The sequence below is a fragment of the Maniola hyperantus genome, chromosome 7, assembly GCF_902806685.2.
Source record: "Maniola hyperantus chromosome 7, iAphHyp1.2, whole genome shotgun sequence".
Classification (NCBI taxonomy): domain Eukaryota; kingdom Metazoa; phylum Arthropoda; class Insecta; order Lepidoptera; family Nymphalidae; genus Maniola; species Maniola hyperantus.
The window spans coordinates 14,522,590-14,547,410 of NC_048542.1; the positions used below are offsets into that span (position 1 = coordinate 14,522,590).

At 37.4% G+C, this 24,821-nt stretch overlaps 1 protein-coding gene across 4 annotated transcripts in view; it reads right to left on the reverse strand.

Moving 5' to 3' along the window:
• Window positions 1-24,821, reverse strand: part of LOC117983563 (protein Wnt-7b-like) — a 69,532-nt gene that overhangs the window by 25,925 nt on the left and 18,786 nt on the right. For all 4 annotated transcript variants that reach the window (XM_069500000.1, XM_069500001.1, XM_034970155.2 and 1 more), the window contains exon 2: window positions 16,665-16,926. In XM_069500000.1, the coding sequence (XP_069356101.1) occupies window positions 16,665-16,789 (125 nt within the window). In that variant the 5' untranslated portion in view covers window positions 16,790-16,926. The remainder of the gene's footprint in view (window positions 1-16,664; window positions 16,927-24,821) is intronic.

Sequence of the window (24,821 nt, forward strand, 5' to 3'; positions counted from 1 at the left end):
CGCATTATTATCCATACTAATTCATGCCTTAAGTAACGATTAAGTGACTCTGAGTGCGGCCGTATGTCTAGTTACATTTACCGCACGCCAATCGCATCAAAGCTTACAAACATCCATAAAATAATGCGATAACAAAATCTAATCTTCATCGAAGCTTTATACAGAGTTAATGTAATCTTGGACGTCAATAGTCATTTCTGTAAGAGGCAGCGATTTATGTTTATCTGCTATTAGATAAGCCTAACCGTGCCATTCTAGAGCTAAAGCACAAAGTGCGCTGAAATGAGCATAGTGTAAAATAATATGTCGTTTCTACGCCTTGATATTATATACAAGTGCTTTAAAGTGGCCATTTGACAGTTTAACAAGAGCTTACGGTATACGAAGGCATAAAACTGATCGCACATTACGAAGGTATTCCCAAGGTACATTACCTACTTAAAAAAAAAAAAATCAGTTATTAATGAAAAAATTGTTACCGTAAAATGAACAACTTCTAAGCGTAGGACTGGGAAAACGTGCCACTAAAGTTGTAGGACTATGTAGCCATTTCACTGTACAAATATTAATTACTAAGCTGCTTACAAAAAATCAGCTGGTTATTCATAATTTTTATGACCTCGTTATATAGCTATTATGACGTAGGCATCCGCTAAGGAAGGATTTTTGAAAATTCACACCCTAAGGGGGTTAGATAGGGATTTGAAATTTGAGTAGTCCACGCGGAGTCGCGAGCATAAGCTAGTATTCACATAGAGCCGAACTACGTTTGTTTGGAGCGCACTACGAATAAACTCCTCTACAACTTGAAGCGTTCATAATAATCGTTCGTCTAATAGGCTACGATACATCGCTATCTGCACGATAAGACTGAACAACGCAAAGTAAGCGCTGTATGAAATTATGCGTCGTTACGATACGACAGATAGAATGCATTTGACAAGGTAGGAATAAGGCAGAGATCCTAACGGGAGAAATAGCGGATTTATATCATTTCAATATTTTTATTTATTTATTTATTTATTCAGGTACAAGTTAGCCTTTGACTGCAATCTCACCTGGTGGTAAGTGACGACGCAGTCTAAGATGGAAGCGGGCTAACCTGGAAGGGGTATGGCAGTTTTTAATAAATCCATACCACCCATTTTAACAAACCCTTGGTTTCTACACGGCATTGTACCGGAACGCTAAATCGCTTGATGGCACGGTTTTGCCGGTAGGGTAGTAACTATAGCCACGGCCGAAGCATCAGACCAGACCAGAAATTTAAAATTCCAAATCACTGCAAGGATAGAATCCGGGACCTCCCACTAATAAGACCACAGAGCTTACCACTGCGCCAGGGAAGTCGTCAACAATCCAGTCCATGATATATAAGAAACCAAAAGCTTAATTTACTATAACCCGCTGAAACAGACAAATCTGTATGGTGCGGGCGGACGGGTGTATGGAGGGCGGGCGGTGCATATCGCAAGCTGCATAGCTTGACCACCACACCACAGATATCAAGGATTTTTTGTCTTGTTAGGGTTCCGTACCTCAAAAGGAAAAACGGAATCCTTATAGGATCACTTAGTTGTCTGTCTGTCTGTGTGTCTGTCTGTCTGTCTGTCTGTCCGTCCGTCTGTCTGTCAAGAAACCTACAGGGTACTTCCCGTTGACCTAGAATCATGAATTTTGGCAGGAAGTTAGATCTTATAGCTGACATTTAGGGAAAAATCTAAAAACCGTGAATTTATTGAATATGTATATAATATATAATATTATTTATATGAAAGGTCTTCACCTGTACATTCTAAAACAGTTTTTTTTTGCATCATAGTTTTTGAATTATCGTGCAAAATGTCGAAAAAATACGACTGTAGTACGGAACCCTCATTGCGCGAGCCTGACTCGCACTTGGCCGGTTTTTTACTTATTAAGATTTCCGCTTCGCTTATCACTAAGAGCTCCGCATTAAACATTGTTACATCACAATACTGAGGATGCTCGATACGAAAGAGGAGTCTTACCTATTTGAGAGAGATGCGAGGATGAAGGACCTCTTTACGGGTCGTTATTATAACATCGCTTTAAATTGTATTCACTTTAAATATCTATGAATAAATTGAGGAGATAAACCCTGTGACAATTTACTTTTAAGGGTACGGTCGTCTCTTTAATGATGCAAGGAGTTGAGATATTTGGCGCCGATTCTATTGTCTTTCTCTAAACTAAATTTAGAGTACTTACGTGCATCTTTTTTTTTTTTAATATTGCTAAAAAAAGGACGGAACATGAATTTTACATTTAAAGACTCTAAATTTTAGTGCAAGCTACTTTAAACTATAGGCTTGCGACTGGCAGCTAAAGTCACCAGGTTTGACAGTTCTAAATTAAATTTAAAACTGTCAAACTGTGTCTGTCCTTTTCATATTACGTTAGTAAGAAGAGGATGCGAATACTCTAAAATTCAATTGTTTAGAATCGGTACCATTGATAAGAAATATGCAATCCATTAAAGTAACAATTATGTCAATGATAAAATCCAATTTGTTACATTCAACAAATTGCAGTTCACCGTATTACATAGTCATTAGGCGGATTTGATTAATATTGCATAATTAACGATCGTACAAACAAACGAATGGCCGGTATTAATTACAATAAATATGAATTTATTAATTGACTTATCTCCGTCTCAGTTTGTATTACAAGATAAATAAATTAATATTCAGTGTTTATTTACAAAATATACCGTGAGAAAATTATACCAACGTGATTTCATGTTTGATTGAGTTGGAACTTGGAACAAAATTCAATCTCGTAAACTTGAAACACCTTGTTAGTCACTAGCTACTAGCTTTTTCCTGCGACTTCATCCGCTTGACCTACAAGAATTGTGTAAAAGTGCACAGTAATTTTTTTCACTCTATCTTTTCCGCTTCGCATTAAACATATTAAGAAGGTACATTAAAAAAATGATACCTACGTAAAACGTTATTCTAAATCAGATATGTTTTGGACAAGCTTTCGATTATTCATCTAAAAATCTGAATCTAAATATATAAAAGGAAAAGGTAACTGACTGACTGATTGATTGACTTACTGACTGATCTATCAACGCACAACTCAAACTGCTGGACGGATTGGGCTGATTTTAGCATGCAGATAGTAATTATGACGTAGACATCCACTCCGAAAGGATGTTTGAAAATTCAACCCCTAAGGGGTAAAATAGGGGTTTGAAATATGTTTAGTCCACGTGGACGAAGTAGCGGGTACTTATAAAACTAGTGATACTTATAAAATATCATAGAGATCTGGAGAGCTTGTTAAAAACGCACCGACAAACAAAATGTTCGACAATAAACAACATTATATTCCAGATACAGACCGCGGTCCAAATATCCCATTTATCTTGCTATTGGCTACACACGAATACGGCCAATGTCGAGCATAATCGCCTCTACCACAGAATATGCTCTACTGAGGCAAAAGTACATACCTCGATAAAAGGCAACGACGCCGCGTGCCGCCACATCAGCCAGATCAAACAAAGCTTAACGAGACGGTCGCTCTTAGTATGGACCCTGTTAATGGAACATAGACTTAGGGTGAAATCTATAAAGCGCACTCTGACTTTGCTTAGACTTAAGACACGGTTAAAACGAGACAGCGTGATATAGCTGGCATAAATCTGTCTCGTTTTAACAGTGACTTAACTCTAAGCAAAGTCAAAGCGCGCTCTATAGATTTCAACCTTAGAGCCTAGACATGGTTAAGATAGCTAGACTGTTTTAAATAAATGGGTCTTTTCTTCTTAAAAACTTCCTTGTGCCTTGAGGAGTAGGCTTGAAACGCACAGACATAGAAACGCTCAACAATAAACAACATTATATTCCAGATAAAGTTTTTAGCGGTTCTCCTAACAAAATGACAGTATGTCACGAGGATCGTAAAAATGTACGTACGCTCTCCGAATCAAAATAATCTACGTATAATGGTCAAAGCTCGGGGATGTCTAATACGTGATTTGTTTTGTTACCACTAAATACCACTAAATTGTTAATCAGTACATTAAGATACAGGCATTTTAAGGGTCCTTTAAATGCATCTTGTTTTGTGCTTTTAATTTTTTTTTGGTCAATAAAACAGCCATGACAGAAAGCAGTATTTTTTGTGTTTAATTTAAAAAAAAATTAAGAAATATTACCTACGCCTTATTACTTTATCACTAAAGTCGTATTTTGGCACAGAAAAGATTTGTTCATATATTTTTGTCTACGAACTTAAAGTTTTTTCGCTAAGCTAACAGCTTCGCTCGCGTTGAAGTCTAATTCAAGTAAGACAATCTCTAGAAGAAGTTCATATTACTTACTAGTTGATGCCCGCGACTTCATCCGCTTGAATTTACATTTTTCAAAATCCTGCGGGAACTCTTTGATTTTCCGGGATAAAAAGAAGCCTATATCCTAATCCAGGGTATCTCCATTCCAAATTTCATCCAAATCCGTTCAGCCGTTTTTGCGTGATTGAATAACAAACATCCAAACATCCACACTTTCATATATATAATATTATTAGGATTGGCTGTTTTTCATGGAGCTTGGTTTACCTATAACAAACATCTAATACTTCATTAATATAAAAACGTAGCGTTTAAGCTCATAAAACTGTCCTAAGTTCATGAACTTAGGACACTTAGGTGTAAATTACTTTAAATATTATATAGTATTTCATTGAATTGTCGTTCATTGACATTGCCAAATCATGAACACATTACATTTGTTATTCTCTATTTTATTTAAAAGTCTGAGTTTTGTACATAAATTTATAAAGGCTTTTCACACTGGCCGGCAGCGGCGCATATGCGGCGTATGATGACCGACCACCGACAATAACTGGAAATATACGAAACATAGATTGTTTCGTTGCATTTGCAGCTTTCCTGCGTTTTGTTATCTACGACAAAGGCACCTCACCTGTGCATTCTAAAACAGATTTTTATTTATTTTTATGCATCATAGTTTTTGAGTTATGGTGCAAAATGTCGAAAAAATACTCATGTAGTAAGGAACCCTCGTTGCGCGAGCCTGACTCGCACTTGGCCGGTTTTTTCTCAACGGATTTGCCGTCCTGTTCGGCAGCCGGCACATGTGAACATGCCTAAACACTAGCGCAGTTACATACCATATCTAGCTTGACCGAAATGACACCTTGATACATAAATTCATCTCGCCGTACCTTGCCCACTTCAGCGCACCACAGGGGTCCAAACTGACCCCAATGCGAGTTCAACGGCCTTAAATAGCTTGACCTAATTTCTAAGCTATACAATAAATCAATTATTAATTATCTCCTACCAATAATGTTCTGCATTTATCATTTCGGACTCGAAGACGATTTGTCTTATGCAAACTAGACGTACAATTAAGATTTCTACGTGGAAATTTTAATTGGATTCCGTTTTATTGGTTAGGTTCGATCTAGTGGCTCGTTAAGGAGTCAAAATGTTTTGCTTTGATTTAGAATTATTTTGGTTATCAATTAATAGACGGGTAGCATAAAAATAAAGTAAGAATATTTTACTTTTGCATAGAAGTATAGGTAGGTAACCTACTCATAAAGTATGAGTTTAATCGCATATTGTAGCACGCATAACACACAGGTCATTCAATGTTCTCAGCTTTAGGTACATTCAAAATCCTTGAATGTTTTATCCTTTTGTATTTTGTGTATTTTTGTGTTTGTATTTTTTATCATTGATCATCTAGTTAGTGTAAGTGGCACTGCCGTTCTAATTAGATGTAACATAAATAAATAATAATAATAAATCACAAATTATATTACTACTTTTTTTATTATTGTTAGGTAATTAATTTTAGATGGAAATACGCTGTACTTTGCCAGTGTGCATTGTAAAGAACATATTATGGTAGGTATTAGGGTGGTAGAAAATAAATCAAGCATTAAAATAAATTTTACCGAAAAAGGCCCAACAAAATGTGTTAAACATTTGAGTCTCTCATAAACTTATAGGTAAAAATTTTTCTTCAAAATTCCCGTTCTGTCGCCGACCGTTTGAACAAAGAGAATAATCTTCAAAGTCATCGAAAAAATTCCTTCGAGATGGAGGCATGCAAATAGTCCAATCGACGAAGAATTCGGTCCTCGAGGCTAATAAAATAAACTACGTAGACAAGCCTGGCGAGAGGTTGTCTGTGGGCATACTTATACGAAGAAAATACATGAATCAACCTATCTTGATAAATTAGTATTAAGTACCTAAGATTAGCTTTGCTCTACACTGTTAAGCTGTGATAGCCTAGTGGCACACACCTCTATCTTTTCGGAGTTATGCGTTTTAAGTAATTAAATATCACTTGCTTTAATGGTGAACGAAAACATCATTCGTCCACATGGACGGAATCTCGGGAATCGCGTTGGCTGGTTCATTATGAAAACTGCCATACCCCTTCCGAGTTAGCCCGCTTCCATCTTAGACTGCATCACCACTTACCACCAGGTGAGATTGCAGTGAAGAGCTAACTTGTATCTGAATAAAAAAAAATCTTTTTAAAGTTCCAATAGGAACTTCTATCTATACCGGAATGTATCAGGTTGGAACACATGATATATTATCATTAGAGCGATAAAGGAATTATCAAATCTCATTAAAACGGCCTCCCTGATTTATGTAAACACGTACAAGCCGTGTAATAGTCTACAAATTACACCCAACATTAGGGTAATGATATGATAATATGCCGAATGTAGTATGTGTGGGTTTGTCTGATAGAGACGCGGTTAATCTTATTATTAAATAATAGCGTATTCCCGCGACTTCACCCGCGTAGACTACACCAATTTCAAACCCCTATTTCACCCCCTTATGGGTTGAATTTTCAAAATCCTCTCTTAGCGGATGCCTACGTCATAATAGCTATCTGCATGCCAAATTTCGGTCCGATCCGTTCAGTAGTTTGAGCTGTGCGTTAATAGATCAGTCAGTTACATTTTCCTTTTATATATATTTAGATCAATAAATAAATAAATTCGTCCACATGGACGAAATCTCGGGAATCGCGTTGGCTAGTTCATAATTATTATTCTTTTTAAAGTTCCAATAGGAACTTCTATCTATACCGGAGTGTTCCAAACACACGATATATTATCATTAGAGCGATATAGGAATTATCGAATCTCATTAAAACGGTCTCCCTGATTTATGTAAACACGTACGTGAGCCGTGTAATAGTCTACAAATTACACCCAACATTAGGGTAATGATATGATAATATGGGAATGTAGTATGTGTGGGTTTGTCTGATAGAGACGCAGTTAATCTTATTATTAAGTACTAGATGGTGCCCGCGACTTCGTCCGCGTGGAATTAGGTTTTTAAAAATCCCGTGGGAACTCTTTGATTTTCCGGGATAAAAAGTAGCCTATGTCACTCTCCAGGTCTTTAAATATACCCATGCAAAAATTACGTCGATCCGTTGCACCGTTGCGACGTGATTGAAGGACAAACCAATAAACCAACAAGAGCCACTGTCCTTGCCACGTAGACCGTGTCGCATTGTACGCTGTCCGTCCATCCGGCCACCTCACTACTCTTAGCACAACTTTGCATATTTCGACATCGTTGAAAGATTTCGACAGTGAATGTAGAGCGACGAGTAGAACCACGTTGTAACTGCCAGAAGTGAAAATGTGTCATCAATGAAAAGCCTTCTAATATCAAGTTCATGTGTGCAATGACAAAGAATGTAAATAATAAGCCATAATGAGCCTCTGTCCCCGCCACGTAGACCGTGTCGCATTGTACGGTGTCCGTCCATCCGGCCACCTCACTACTCTTAGCACGACTTTGCATATTTCGACATCGTTGAAAGATTTCGGCTATTAAATCAAGTCATCAAGTCAGAGTAAAATGAATCCACAGGTACTTACTAACTTAAATCTTTAAGTTGGTAAGTCCAGTAAGTAAGTTAGAAAATACTAATTATTTGTTCATGAACACAATATTTTAATTTATTTTTTGGTGATGTAACCACAAATTCACAGTTTTCGGATTTTTCGCCTTACGTGTGCTATAATATCTACCTACCTGCCAAATTTCATGATTCTAGGTAAACGAGAAGTGCCTTCTAGGTTTCTTGACGGACAGACGGACAGACAGACAACGAAGTGATCCTATAAGGGTTCCGTTTTTCCTCTTGACACTACCTTATGGGCTGCTGAATGCAAAGTCGAACGTTTGCGACCATGACGTGTTTCATCGTTCGATGTTCTGCCAACGTTGTCGAGTTGTGTAAAGTCGTACTAAGCCTGCAGTAATGATATACTATTATCGCGTATTGAGTTTCCAACTGCTTTTTGTAATAAGCGACATTTTTAGTATTGTGTCAGTTGTTGTCAACGGTATTTTTTTCAGGTATTTTTTTCCACGAGTGAATAGTAGGTATATGTGGGATGTTTTGTTGCGAAAGGGATGTCATTACCTACTATCACTGCGTTAAAAAACTAATGTCAGAGTGAACTACAGTGAGAAAACTCTCGGTTTACTAGGCTCCTTTTCTTCCGGAAAATCAAAGAGTTCCCACGGGAATTTCAAAAACCTAAATTCATGCGAACGAAGTCGCGGGCATCATCTAGTTATAAATAATTGTTTTCCAACACTTTCTAATATCCAAACCACATTGCATCCCGAAGATTATAGCTCGGAGCTATCTATTAAGACGTTGAACAAGATTACACGTTCTTATAAATAATAAAAGGAAGGAAAAAAATTAAGATTAGGGACCTTCCGAAGTAGGTAACTTGTAAGCCTATTACATTGCTTAATAAAAATGTATTAAGAAATCTTAATTTCATATGAGAAGGACTTCGGATTAGTGATCTATAACTAATGATTACCATACATATGACTTTATGTGCGTGTCAGGTAAAATATTGCTTTACTTGCTGATGCCCGCGGCTTCGTTTGCGTGAAAATATGTTTTTAAAAATCCCGTGGGAACTCTTTAATTTTCCGGGATACAAGTAGCCTCCGTTACTCTCCAGGTCTTAAACTATACCCATGCAAAAAATCTGGTCGATCCGTTGCTCCGTTGCAACGTGATTGAAGGACAAACCAACAAACAAACACACTTTCACATTTATAATAGGAGTAGTGAATAATAGGGGTAGTGATTTTCATAAAAAAAATAGAAAAAAATGAGCTATAGTGACGCGAAATCGTAGAAAAATAGGGCTACTTTAGGGCTACCTACGTCAAATGTACTAAACATTTAACGCCTGCCAGTGACGTCGAAGCCTCGACGTTTCGTTAGATGTTCCATCATATATGTCGTGAACTGTGCTACAATCTAGATGTTGACAAACCAAATAGTTTATTGTAAATTGTAATGCGGTTAATCGATTGAATTTTGATTGATAGCTATGACTTGACTTCGAAGTTTGTATAGTTCAAATTGAGGTCAAATTGTTGAATCACTGACATTGACACAATAAATTTGATGCACACGTTGATGCTTGCAGTCTGAATACAGAAAAAATATTTTAATGTAGATAACGGGTACATACCTACATACCACGGATAATTACATTTTTTTTAGTAAAAAATATCTTTTACTAGCTTATGCCCCCGCGACTTCGTCCGCGTGGAATTAGGTTTTTTAAAATCCCGTGGGAACTCTTTGATTATCTGGGATAAAAAGTAGCCTATGTCACTCTCCAGGTATGTATCTATACCCATGCAAAAAATCACGTCAATCCGTTGCACCGTTGCGACGTGATTGCAAGACAAACCAATAAACCAACAAACAATTTGAGAGTGTTTTTATAATCGCAGTTTCGCAGCACAAAGTACCTAACCACAAGTTTTACGGTTCCTTCTATTTTCTTATTCATCATCATCATCACCATCAACCGATAGACGTCCACTGCTAGACATAGGTCTCCTGTAGGGACTTCAACACGCCACGGTCTTGCACCGCCTGAATCCAGCGGCTCCGTAGTACTCCATAAAATAGAATTTAGTGCAATTTTCTCACCCAGCAAGCGCGCTGCGCCAGTAGGTAGGTATAACAAATAATATAAGTTATATAAATCTCGGAACACTGAATATTATTAATTCCTACAATAATATCTATGGATTTTATGGGTTCTTATCGAATTGTTAATTCGCAATAACTCAAAGTTACGACTCTGTTGTCACGTTTAACAAATCAAAATGTGGTGCACAAATAATAAAACGTGTGATAAGTGACATTTTGTATTTACTGGCCACGAGCGATTATTAACTCGGTACAATGCGTATAATGACAAAATTATTCACATTCGACCCTTTGTGAACAAGATTAATTTCTGTTTTGTTCATTATTATTGCTTAAATATGCACAATATTATAATACCATTATTACATAGAATATAGGTGATATTTCATGTTGATATTTTTTAGTCTCTTTATAAACACCTATTTTATATAAATATGTACCTACTAAATTAGTATTCATCTACTTCGTGGCATGTATTATCTGCTATAATTTAACTAGTTCCTCCTTATAATTGAGGAGCGGACGAGCAAAACGGTGCAATTACAAGAAATAAATAATTTTACTGAAGAAGCAAAATTAACTTAAAAGCTGTTGAAACTTTACTTTAGTTATTGTACCGTTTTGAATTAATCATAAACTTTGGACTCATTTTTAGAAACGTTTCAGATCGTTACACTAGGAAATAATTCAAATCTATATTCAGTGATCGAAATCATGAACTTTGAATTCGATTTCAGAACAGTTTAAGACCGTTTTGCTTAGAAATAAGTTCAAAAACGTCCGCATTAAAAATAAGTGTAATTGCACCGTTTTGTAAGCCAGCTCTTCAAATGATTTAAAACCAATATTTGACATTTAATTCGTTTGTATAAGGAGTCCTGCTACGCGTTTAAATAGAACATTAATTTGTTTAGAAAGCGATAATTTTGTCGTTGAGAATAATTGAGATTATTAAAATATTTAAATCTCAACCGGAAGAAAACTATGTATCAACTTTACACTTCTGAACGTTTCAATGAAAGTAAATATATAAAGCCAGAGTAAAGCAACTCGCAGTTTTAAACTATATGAACTAATAACAAGAACAGTAAAAGCTCTAATGTTTAACACTATTTAATCAAGCGTGATTCAGGACACTGCTAGCGCCATCTAGTTTTAAATATTCCTGTATGAACATAATATGATGGATAGTATAGATAGTGCTCGGCAGACAACTTGAACCTGAAGCAGCATAGTGGGAGAACATTGGCAAATCCGGGAAGCTAAAGTCGACGTATCAGCCAATCACGTGCATCCGCGCCGACTGATCAACCAATCGCGTGCACCCGCCATTCGTCAGCCAATGGCGTCAATGCTCAAGTTACCCGGCACTGTACACTTTTGTGATAAATTAAACGTGTCTAAACTACGCATAAGGAATGTGTATTTCTTTATTAGTAAGGGCTAAAGAAATGAGTTAATAATATGTTATTTGCGATTAATAAAGAGAATCTCATATAAGTTACGAAGTACTTAATTCCATTAAGAAGATTAAAGTGAAGAGTTGTGAACGTCCGAAACGTAATAAACTTTTCGATTAAGAGAGAAGTAAATGTGTATTAAACGTGTAATAAACGTAGGGTAGTCGACAGCGAACCACAATAAATTCCAGATTTATGACTTTTCGCCTTTTACGTCATTCGCTAACAAGATTCTGCTAAGAAGTCTTCAAGCGTTTAATTTATAATTTTATGTTCTGTATAATAGTCAATTGTTTTGTTTTTAGCCAATGTATCTACAGTATGAAAGTGGTGAACCTTCCTAATTGATGAATGAACAGCAAATAATCATCAATATAGTGGCATAGTTTCACGTAAAAAGTCCTAGCTCTCCCTTGGAAAGAGTAATTATGTAGGACACCAAATTTTGGCCACAGTGGCCAATCTTAACGGGGACTAGCCGTCTACGCAGAAGATAAAGTGTACACACTACATAGTCCGATGGGATAGCAATTCGTCACGCAGTACCGGAGAAATATCAGGTGCAGGACCGACAGGTTTTACGTGTGCTACCAATTTCGCAAGTCCGTTTCTTGACAGGAATTTCTTGACAGAAGAACCGAGTAACTCTTTAGTCCGACCCGGAACTTGAACTTGGAACTTCATGATCTGCAGCCAAATAAGATAGACCAACGATGCCTTGTCAATCTAATATTCATTCATTCATTCACTTAGAAATAAAAACTTCCTATATCCTATAGCAAAATATTGCGTATCTGTATTGTCTACACACGATAAGTATTGAGGTTATTTTCATTCCAAGACTTTGTAAATCTAGAGCTGAATATTTTCGCAAAGGGCAAATTACGAAAATCTTAGAAAAAATTATTCCCAGTAGCTATGCCTATTTAAATACTTCTATGAATCACAATGGTCCAAGGAATTTTTATTCCGTGGTATTTATGTCCAATATTTTGATGAGTTCCGAGAAGATTAGGCGATTAGGTATTTAAAAGGATAGAGGCCAGGAAGTTTTTGCTCTAATAAAGCATAGATTCTTTGAAGCTTCAAAATAATGATTGTTTAACGGTAAAATGTTTTGATATTGACTACAATACAGCTACATTTAAAAAAATGGCCGCTAAAATACATATAACATTAAAAATAAATATGTATTTAGAATGATAAAAAATATCTTACAAGGGCTTTTTATAATATATTGGAACAAAATAAAGACAATTCGAATAGAATCGAAGATCGACTTAACTCGATAATGTTACGATTCTGTAATAGTGATTAATTATTAAAAAGTATTAGATATATTATTGTTTTGCATAATAAATTAAAGTTATTTTTTATCTTCTAAAATACCCGTTGCCTACATAATTAGGTACATATATTAAATTTTTTTTTTTTTTTTTTTAATACAATAAAACTTAAAGCTAGCCTTATCTAATTACTATATAAATCATGACCGCGTGGAATGGTGCCAAGAATACTGGCTGCATTTCCGCGCTGGACAGCCAGGCTGATCCGTTGCGCAAAAAATGAGCCAGCCCTTCTGTCACCAGTTGAGGCTATTAATCGCGGTGAAATGTCTCGTAAAATTTTTTTAGCACTAATATTATTAAATTATAATTAAATTATATTAAACAGTGAATAACTTTGAAATACTTAATAGGAGAATACAATTAACATAAGTATTATATTTTGGCGATTTACAAATACAGTGAAGTAAATTTATAAATAATAATTAATCCGTTATGAGCGCAAACTCGCCGACAAACTGATGTACAGTTTGGCGAGATATAAATTGTTATCTTACGTGTTAATGCATTATAAATTATCTATATATATAAAAGGAAAAGGTGACTGACTGACTGACTGACTGAATGACTGACTGACTGACTGACTGATCTATCAACGCACAGCTCAAACTACTGGACGGATCGGGCTGAAATTTGGCATGCAGATAGCTATTATGACGTAGGCATCCGCTAAGAAAGGATTTTTGAAAATTCAACTCCTAAGGGGGTGAAATAGGGTTTTGAAATTTTGTAGTCCACGCGGACGAAGTCGCGAGCATAAGCTAGTAATAAATAAATTTAAAAAAAATACCATATCAAACTTTCTTCATAGGAACTAAGTAGTATAAACGTTTACACTTACAGCTTGCATCAGAGATAAGTAATACGAGTGTCGTGACTTAACATATCTAACGTCATTCAGGCGCAATCAGTGCGGATGCTTGATTGACAGCACTAATCACGCCGAACATCCCATTTACATCCACCTTCGCGCTCACGTTCGTCTCAACGTTTTAGACTAACTAGCTTCAGTCCCGGGGTCCTACTACTTGAAAATCGGGTGAATATATTTTGTGTATTTCATTATTTTATACATATAAAACAGTACAGATGAATCTAGAGACTTGGAATTTCTTGCATCTCCTCTCTATCACATATACATCATTAAAAAAAGGGATTTTGAAAAATTCCAATGAAATCCTTTAAAAATTTAAATCCACGTGATAGGAGTCACGGATGTCAGCTAATCTAAATAATAGAGGAAAAGGTGTCTGACTGACTGATCTATCAACGCACACCTCTAGTTACTGGATGAATTAGGCTGAAATTTGGCATGCAGATAACTATTATGACGTAGACATCTGCTAATAAAGGATTCGTGAAAATTCAACCAGTAAGGGGATAAAATAGGGATTTGAAATATTTGTCGCCCACGCGGACGAAGTCACGGGCATAAGCTAGTTGTACTAATAAAAGGCATTCATATTCATTTATTGTGCACTATAATAAGCACCTATGTAAACAATGATTCTTGCTTTTAGCCTATATACAACTTTTCCAATTTTTTTTCAAAAATATTATGTACCTACTTCCAATAATTTATAATAGTGTGTAAGTTGTCATTTAAATTTTCGCAAATATTAATGTTTTTCATTTAGTTTCGAATAATTCGTAAATAAGCCTAAAGAATCAATGCATGTGTCATCAGAATAATTCCAAATAAGCTAGTGCTTGTAGGTAGAGAGGAGCCTTAAGTTCCACATCTAAGTTATCAACTGTCATTTCCTAAACCAAAAATATGCTAATTTTGACTTTAAATTAAGCAACATACAGTTTTCTTTTCACTGCATATTTGAATCGGAGGTGATTTCACGTAAAGTGGTTATGGCAGGTTAACAGGATTGGCAGTAATAATGGCTTTGATAGCATCAAGTTACCTTTGGAAATACCACGGGTTAGTCGTTTGTTTCATTGTTGACGATTTTACATTCATACAACATTATCACATGTGATTATGTTAATGCTTTAAAAGCATTCCAAGTATTAAATTGACTAGTAATATAGTATAGATAATTTAGCAGATACCTAAAATTACTATAGTAACTTATTTCGTTTACTTTTGAATAGTAAGGATTCTGCAAAATTGTGTACCTACCTACTTCCTTATACTATATTTCCTCAAGAATATCTGCTTTAAGAAAGTTCTTCGTCCAATCAAAATTGTAGAGAACTATAGGAAGCAATATGTTTTAAGTTTTAACAAGTGATATCATTTGTCTTGAGAACCGTAATTGGCCTAGTTGAAGACATCAAGTCAAAGCCAAAGCTTCTGAACGAACAAGTTTAAGTTAAGCTCTCAACAAAATTGTACGCTAACAAGTTCATTTCTATTCACTTCATGTTCAGACTTAATAGCTTTGATGTTCACAAAGATTTGATCTCATATTTGTTTTTTGTTTCTTCCGCGTATAGAAAATTGGTTTTGTCCGCTTCGCCTTATTCGCAGATTTATTGAACGTAATTATAGGGTACAGTATTACTATCGTCTCATTTTCCTTTGTTGAAGTAAGGAATGAGCCTTTTTATGTTTTTTTGCGTCAATCTTCCGTCGTTCCTTTAATAAGATGCCATGATATATGAGCTCGATAATTTGGCATTTAGGTTGGTTACGCTCTACCATTTTATAACCATTCATTTGGTAGCACAACGACGATGGTAATTTGAAAATTATCTACAATCCTTCGATAAACAACGTCCACCAAGTATTAATAATATTATATTAGGATTAATATTGGTGGTGCTTTTTATCCATGAGTAGCAAAGTAAATTTTAATAAAAATGATTCTAAATATTATGTAAATTGCAACCAAAGACCACCACATATAGACGCCTAATAACCTGACACCCCCTATAGCCAAGCTTAGGCAGTTGCTTAGCATAAAAGTCGACCCGGCGGTACCCTCATTCCGCACATTTTCATGATTACGTGACTTTTGAGTCCACCAATCAGAACAAAGCATTCTCCCCTGTCCCCCGCCTACATTTATGATTTTGTTTTCATGCAAAACCTTGTATATGCGTGCTCTTGAGGTTAAATACTCTGTGATTGCAATGTACCTACTTAAAACTTTTTTATTGGGATCTACATACATTATTAACCAGAATTAATTCAAACGTAGTGAGCATCAGATTTTACAGCCAATATAAAAAAGTTTAGTAATTTTATATCTTCCATTAACCATATCATCAAAGAGCCATGACTTTCGCGTTGCGAAAAACAAAACCCGGCGTTTACATCAAGGTCTGAACATGTACCTACTTATTCTACAAGTACCTAGTAGGCATTTTTTATTTAAACCAAAATACAATTTTTTGACAGTCGTTATAATAAAACTAGTAAAGTATTTGTAAAAATATTTACTTGACTACACAAGAGGGAGACAAAATAATATGACAGAATCAATGACAGTACTTTATCACTGACAGAATGTTTTCGACGGATTTGACATGTTTTTACAAGGTTTGGCAAAAATATTAAAACTATTAGTATCTACTAGATAAACATGCATTGCACGGCTTTGACATTTCATTAAAAAAATTAAAAGGTAAAAGGCAAAGCTTCGTTTTAAAAATACTGTGGGGACTTCAACCTAGTTATATAATTTTTCAGAATCATTTCAATCTGTTGCTCCATTGTGGCGCTATGGAAGGAGAGGCCAACAAATAAATACACTTTCGCATTGTAATATAATATGATGTAGGATCGTAGGGCCTCTTTTGTCGCCTACACCGACAAGATTGTGGCCCGACGTGAACATAAAAAAGTAACTTACCTCACGGACAGAAGTATAATGAACGGCACCAACAAAAAGACGAGTCTCGTCGTTATCAGGCGATTTTGTCCAGTTTTCGTCGACGCGCGCAACACTGGGTTCGCGCGACGCACGCATTCCAACATGGCTTCACATCCTAATTATTTGTTTCGATATTATCTTTTTAAACACATTTTCACTGTCACTTTTTTGTCCAGCACTTTTTTCTTGTCGACCACTGTGCACTTAACATATTTCGTCGATGTAATATTTTCGTGAACTCCTGTAATTTTGTATTACTTATCAAAAAAGCATTGAGGTAAAATAATATCCATACTTAATATTATAAATGCGAAAGTGTGTCTGTCTGTCTGTCGGTCTGCTAGCTTTTCACGGCCCAGCAGTTTAACCGATTTTGATGAAATTTGGTACAGAGTAAGCTTACATCCCGGGGACGGATATAGGCTACTTTTTATCCCGGAAAATCATAGCACAAATTCACGGTTTTCAGATCTTTCCCCTTATGTCTATAACGGGAAAAATCTGAAAACCTTGAATTTGTGGTTATTTTCAACTTTCAAAGTAAGATTACTATACCAAGTGTGGTATCATATGAAAGAACTTTTATTGTACACTAGCTTATGCTCGCGACTTCGTTCGCGTGGACTACAAAATTTCAAAACCCTTTTTCACCCCCTTAGGAGTTGAATTTTCAAAAATCCTTTCTTAGCGGATGCCTACGTCATAATAGCTATCTGCATGCCAAATTTCAGCCCGATCCGTCCAGTAATTTGATCTGTGCGTTGATAGATCAGTCAGTCAGTCAGTCAGTCAGTCAGTCAGTCAGTCAGTCACCTTTCCCTTTTATATATATATATAGATATAGATAGATAGATTCTAAAACAGTTTTTTTTAAATCAAATACGATTGCAGTACGGAACCCTCAGTGCGCGAGTCTGACTCGCACTGTGCCGGTTTTTTGAGGCCGAGTGAAACTAAAAGTAATTATTAGCGGCTAGACATCTAGGCAGTCAAACACATTACGTTTATAAAGGTAGGGACAGGCAGATAGGCTATTCATGTCTCGTACTATCTAATCTACGTATTTAACATTTGCGCATACGCAATGCCGCTAACTATCGCTAATGAAATAACTAAATATTGCAACCCGTGCCGTAATAAGATTATACAGAAATAATAAACTAAAATACAGTTTTTGAGTTTTATTCTAGTTACCTAGGTTATTAGGTTTCCGTACCTCAAAAGGAAAAACGGAACCCTTATAGGATCACTTTGTTGTCTGTCTGCCTGTCTGTCTGTCAAGAAACCTACAGGGTAACCCGGTGACTTAGAAACATGACATTTGGTAGGTAGGTAGGTCTTATAGCAGACATAAGGGGGAAAATCTGAAAACTGTGAACTTGTGCTTACATCCCACAACAAAAATTAAATTGTGGTCATGAACTAATAATTAGTGTTTTAAATTTTCGAAGTAATTCGCCCAAAGTAGCTTCGTAAATACTCTGGTAGGTATTGTTCTAAAACGTCGGGTATTTACTAATTCTAAATAGGGGACTAAATAGGGGATAAAAGTTTGTATGAAAGTCCGTCATTTTTCAAGTTATACCCATGAAAATTGGGTTTTCGGTCACTAATGAAGAAATATGTGTTTCAGGATTTTTAAAATTCAGCCTTCACGACGATTTTCTAAATTCCACCCGAGCGAAGCCGGGGCTGGTCAGCTAGTATGACATAAAATAGAGAGTTGTTAAATAGCAATATTTCGTACTTAGCTAACTTAAGTTAAACTATTTATTGGGCAAATTATGATAGAAGCAACTGTGAAAGCGGCGCGTATTTCAGCGATTACCATCACCAAGTCGACATGTTTTACTGATAGCGTACATTATGAAAATGTTCCGGTTTCTTGAGTATATCTGGTGTGCTTGAGAATTCGTCACTATACTTCTTACTTACTTCAAAGTATTGGAGGTACCTACCAAGTAAAGACTATCGTTGAAATCGAGGACCCAACTCCTCAACCCTGATGCTGTAAGCAATTGCATTCCTAAATCGTGGTAATGTAAAAAGTGGCCTACTAAGTCGGTTAGAAAAAGAAACGAGTAAGCCGACGCGATGCAGTTTTCTTACAAATCCTACTAACATTTCTATTTGCATTGATTGGGCTTTGAAATCTCAAACTCAAACTCAAATTATTTATTCAGAATTGGTAAAATTTTACGCTTCCTGATTGTCATAATTTTTTATTTGTAAGATGAGGGTGGTGATAATTAATACGTACTTAAAACTAAAGCTACGAAGGTTGCAAACGCGCCGAAGTCTGAGAAGAGCCCACAACAAACTCAGCCGGGTATTCTTTTTATTATCACCACTTTACAAAATCACTTAGAACTAACACAAAGCTGTTAAGTAACTCATTCCCAAGCTTTCTTATCATTCAAATAATCCTTTACATTGTAATAGGATTTTTATGATAATTAATCGGTATGTTATTACTTGCCAGTGGGACAGGACCAGGAGTAGAGAAGGCGGGTAGAGACTTAGGCACGAGGGGTGCAACCACGGATCAACGTGATTATTTTGCGGGGATATAGTTAAAGACCGGAGGCTGGAGAGTGACATAGGCTACTTTTATCCCGGAAAATCGAAGAGTTCCCACGGGATTTTTAAAAACCTAAATCCACGCGGTCGAAGTCGTGGGCATCAGCTAGTTACAAAAAAAGCGGAGCGAGCTTCCCGGCGCCACCAAAGTCAGATCCAACTAATCCCAATAAAAGAATTTCGCTATCACCGTCAGCCCACATCCAACCATAACTCAAACTAAATCCGCACCGACACGCTTACACGACGGGAAATCGAACCCGCGACTAACGAAGCGAGGCTACTATAAATCGACACTCGATACAGCTTCAATGTTGACTATCACATTCAGTGAAGCTAACGAGATTAGATATCAGTGTTGTAAATTTTAGCGAAATCAGACGGACCGAATCAGTTTGTCGGTATAAACTTGTCTGTGCGCGCAATCTAAACTACTAAAGTCTAAACCAATAAAAATATTTATTTAAGTATTTCTATACCTAGTATGTTCTGGAGTGGAGACCGCGTATCGGCAAGCGTAGTGTGGGACGGCCTCCAACCCGCTGGACTGACGACCTTAAGAAGGTAGCGGGAAGTGGGTGGATGAGGAAGGCGGAGGATCGTGTGGTGGCGCGCTCTAGGGAAGGCCTATGTCCAGCAGTGGACGCAAATAGGCTGATTGATTAATTGATACCTAGGTACTTACCAGGGGTGTTACGGATATTCGTATCCGCATCTGCAAATGCGGAACATTCGCATTAATTCAGACATCCGCATCCGCATCAATTAGTGTGGAGCTTTTACAGATGCATAGAAAGTGGGCGGAGCCAGAGTGGCGCGTGGCTCGCGCGTTTACTAGTTGATATCTTCGTTCGCTGACTGATCAATTAAAAGTGTAGGTACAATGGTACCCAACTGGGGTGTTACGGATATTCGTATCCGCATCCGCAAATGCGGAACATTCGCATTAACTCAGACAGATTCGTCAGAAATCAGACGGACCGAATCAGTTTGTGCACGTAATCAAAACTACTTACTAAAGTCTGAACCAATAAAAATAAATAATTTGATAGGAAATTACTTAGTGTTAGCGAAATCTGTCTATTAAGACGTCATAAGGTTAAACTGTGGCCGTGAAAAACTAGCAGACAGACAAACAGACATAGTACTTTCGCATTTATAATATTAGTATGGATATGGATTAGGGAAACACCATATACCTACCTACTTAATAAATGGGAAATCTCCGCACGCGAGATTCTACTAGGTTTATGATAGGATCGTAATATTATATTGGTTTGCTGTATACTATAATATGTTAGTGTATGCAAGAAAGATTTCTGAAAAAACGTGAAATTATATTGTGAAATTATAATTAACGTGAAATACGTAATTTGTTATGCGCCCTAAATCAAGGCATTTCAAGCAGTTTTTAGGGTAGGTAGGTAATTTAAGTGGGAAGAGAAACCACCTAAAGCCGTAAATAGGCGAAGTGGGTGTCACAGGCGGTAATGAGTGGTTCCGTAACATAATAAATTACCGCACCGGCGCAATAAAGCGATGATACAATACGTCGAACCGACGCCATTCATCACAGCCTCAATCTACCAGGAACATTGTAATATTTATATTACTAGCGACCCGCCCCGTATACGCACGGGTGCAATTTACTAATGAAGAAAACTTAAACTCAAAGCATTTACCTATTCAAAACTAGCTGACGCCCGCGACTTTTTCCCCGTGGATTTAGGTTTTTAACAATCCCGTGGGAACTCTTTGGTTTTCCGGGATAAAAAGTAGCCAATATATATTACTAAGATGTAAGGTATCTCCTTACAAAATGAGTTACACGGATAAGCTAGCAAAAAGACAAACAAATAGTCAGGAAACATGAAACTATTTTATGTTTACTGAACTTTTTAATCTCAAATTAAAACGCCCTTCGGATGATGATGAATTAACGTTTACTCAGCGAGGACCATCTCTCACACTATTGAGATTTAAAGTATTGACAAACGATACGACTTACGCAATTACGATACTAATAAATTGAAAAGAATTGAAGTCGAATCGATGAGGAAAAGGGAATTTAGCTATAATATTATAACGTAACGTAGGCGTGGTAGCCTAGTGGTTAAGATCTCGGCCTCCTAGTCAGCGGGGTCCGGAGTTCGACCCCAGACATGCACCTCTAACTTTTCGGGACTATGAGCATTTTAATCTAAATATGTAAAAGGAAAAGGTGACTGACTGACTGACTGATCTATCGAGATTTTTAAAAACATAAATCGATAGAAAGAGAGTCGTTTGTTAAACTTTGCAGTGCTATGCGGAAGCTGAATTACAATTTTATTGCGTTGCGTCCTAACAAGAGTACAGTCAACATCATTATCATCAACCAATAGACGTCCACTGCTGGACATAGGTCTCTTGTAGGGACTTCCACACGCCACGGTCTTGCGCCGCCTGGATCCAGCGGCTCCCTGCGACTCGTCTGATGTCGTCCGTCCACCTAGTGGGGGGTCTTCCAACGCTGCGTCTCCCGGTGCGAGGTCGCCATTCCAGCACCTTGGGACCCCAACGTCTATCGCTTGTACAAGAGTACAGTACACAACAGATAATACTGTACATCGACCCTTAGAAGGAGATTGCGGTTTTGTAGAGCATTGTCTCTGTCGTTGGGACCGACAAAACGTCATAATATAGGTATCAGTGACAGACCACAACGCTCTACAAAGCCGAAATGTCATTCTTAAGGCCGATGTATATTATTTTCTGCCGTGTACTGTGTGCTATCTAGTAAGCTAACCAATCCTGACTTTCGCAACTAATTTTTTCATTGCCGGTCAAAGTTTAATAATAACAGCCCGTTCCCACTTGTCGGCTGTGGGCCCGGATTTTAATCGGATGTTCCAGTGGCAGAACATTTTGACACAAAATCGGTTTGACAAGTGTGTAGGTATATTGTGTGCATATACTGAATATAAAATGGTCTGCCGGTGGAACATCCAATTAAAATCCGGGCCCGCCAGACGACAAGTGGGAACGGGCTGTAAGAACCGAACAGTACCTAACCACTGTGGTCATGCTATTGGACCTAAGTAAGGCAGAGGACGTTATACTTTGTTTTAACTAGAGCCTCAATAACTCAACCGGTATAGGAGTGGACTGAAAACCGAAAGGTCGACGGTTCAAATCCCGCCCGTTGCACTATTGTCGTACCTACTCCTAGCACAAGCCTGACGCTTAATTGGAGAGGAAAGGGGAATATTAGTCATTTAATATGGCTAATATTCTTTAAAAAAAATAAAAAAATAACGAGCACATCTAGTTCACTACCTCTTATACTATTAAGGCGCATACCGACATCTCGTGCAATGAAAATGTATAGGCACAGGGCCTTGACAGATCGATTGACACTTTAATACCTCCAAACATGTCTACATTTATAGAGAAACTATGAAATGAGCGGCTTTATATTTATGAGGCAAATGGAGAGGGCCCGATTTTTAATGAACCGTGTATTGTGTCTTTTTTAGGGTTCCGTACCTCAAAAGGGAAAAATTATAGGATTACTTCGTTGTCTGTCTGTCTGTCGCGTCTGTCAAGAAAAGCTATAGGTTACTTCCCGTTGACCTAGAATCATGAAATTTGGCAGGTATATAGGTCTTATAGCATAAGTAAAGGAATAAATCCGAAAAACGTAAATTTTGCAGTTACATCACAAAAAAAATTAAAATGTGTTCATGAAAAAATAATTAGTAGGTACCTATTTTCAATTATTTTCAAAGTAAGATAATGTAAGTAGGATATTAAATGGGTTATCATATGAAAGGATTTTATCTGTACATTCCAAAACAGATTTTTAATTATTGTTATACATAATAGTTTTTGATTTATAGTGTCAAATGTCGAAAAAATACCCAAGTAATCAGATGCGGAAACAGCGTGGGGAAACCGTACAGTGTGCAAGATTCTTAAGACAGTAATTGACTTCAAGTAATCAGATGCGGAAACAGCGTGGGGAAACCGTACAGTGTGTAAGATTCTTAAGACAATAATTGACTTCAAGTAATCAGATGCGGAAACAGCGTGGTGTAACCGTACAGTGTGCAAGATTTTTTAGACAGTTATTGACTTCAAGTAATCAGATGCGGAAACAGCGTGGGGAAACCGTACAGTGTGTAAGATTCTTAAGACAATAATTGACTTCAAGTAATCAGATGCGGAAACAGCGTGGGGAAACCGTACAGTGTACAAGATTCTTAAGACAGTAATTGACTTCAAGTAATCAGATCCGGAAACAGCGTGGGGAAACCGTACAGTGTGTAAGATTCTTAAGACAGTAATTGACTTCAAGTAATCAGATGCGGAAATAGCGTGGGGAAACCGTACAGTGTGCAAGATTCTCCATTTTATCGGATCCAAAGGCGGGCTATTCGACTTGTGGACGATCCCAAACTAATCAGCGTGTTGGAAAGCCTGGAGCACCGCAGAGACGTTAGCTCTCTATGCGTGTTCTATCGCCTTTATAATAGGGAGTGCTCTGAAGAGCTTTTTGACCTCATTCCACCCTCCTTTTTCTACAACCGCACCACGCGCCACCGTAAGCAATTTCACCCTCACCACCTGGGTGTCTATGGTGCACTTCGACCGTCCGCTGTGCCAGATCCATCTTTCCACGCACATGCAAACTGTGGAACCAACTCCCATCGGCGGTGTTACCACTAGATTACAACATGGGGTTATTCAAGGGGCGGATCAACAAATTCCTGAAAGGCCGGCAACGCATCGGCAGTTCCTCTGGTGCTGCAAATGTTCATGGGCGGCTGTCATCACTTAACATCAGGTGACCCACCTGCTCGTATGCTTGCTATCTCTATTTGAAGCAAGAATACTCTCACGGGTATTTCGACACACATTTGGCTTATTTAAGACTTTAAAGTAACTTCGTTTCTATCAACAGACATGAGTTTCATTGCATTCAATTAGTTAAGTGTATAATCACTGGCGTTCAACAAATAGTTCACAATTACCAATTTGTTTTATAGGTTGCCTAGATATCTCCAGTTTAGCCGTAGTGATTACATTCCGTATGGGTGGTATCCCAAGACTATGATAGGCCTAATTGGATAGAAACTAGGAACAGTTAAGGCTCTATTACACAAAGGCCGAGAGATGTCTTCTTGTTCAAAATTTGTCAGTGCTTGAAGAGGAAAGTCTTCGAACAGTGCGTGTTGTCACTTGCCACTTGCCAGTGATGACATGTGGATCCGAGACATGGTCGCTAACTATGGGCCTCATAAGAATTCCTCAGCGGGCGATGGAGAGAGCTTTGCTTGAAGTTTCTTTATGTGATCAAATCAGAAATGAGGAGATCCGTAGGAGAACTAGAGTAACCGACACAGTTCAGCGAGTGGCGAAGCTGAAGTGGCAACGGGCGGGGCACATAGTTCGAATGACCGATAGACGTTGGGGTCCCAAGGCGCTGGAATGGCGACCTCGCACCGGAAGACGCAGCGTTGGAAGACTCCCCACTACTTAGGTGGACGGACGACATTAGACGAGTCGCAGGGA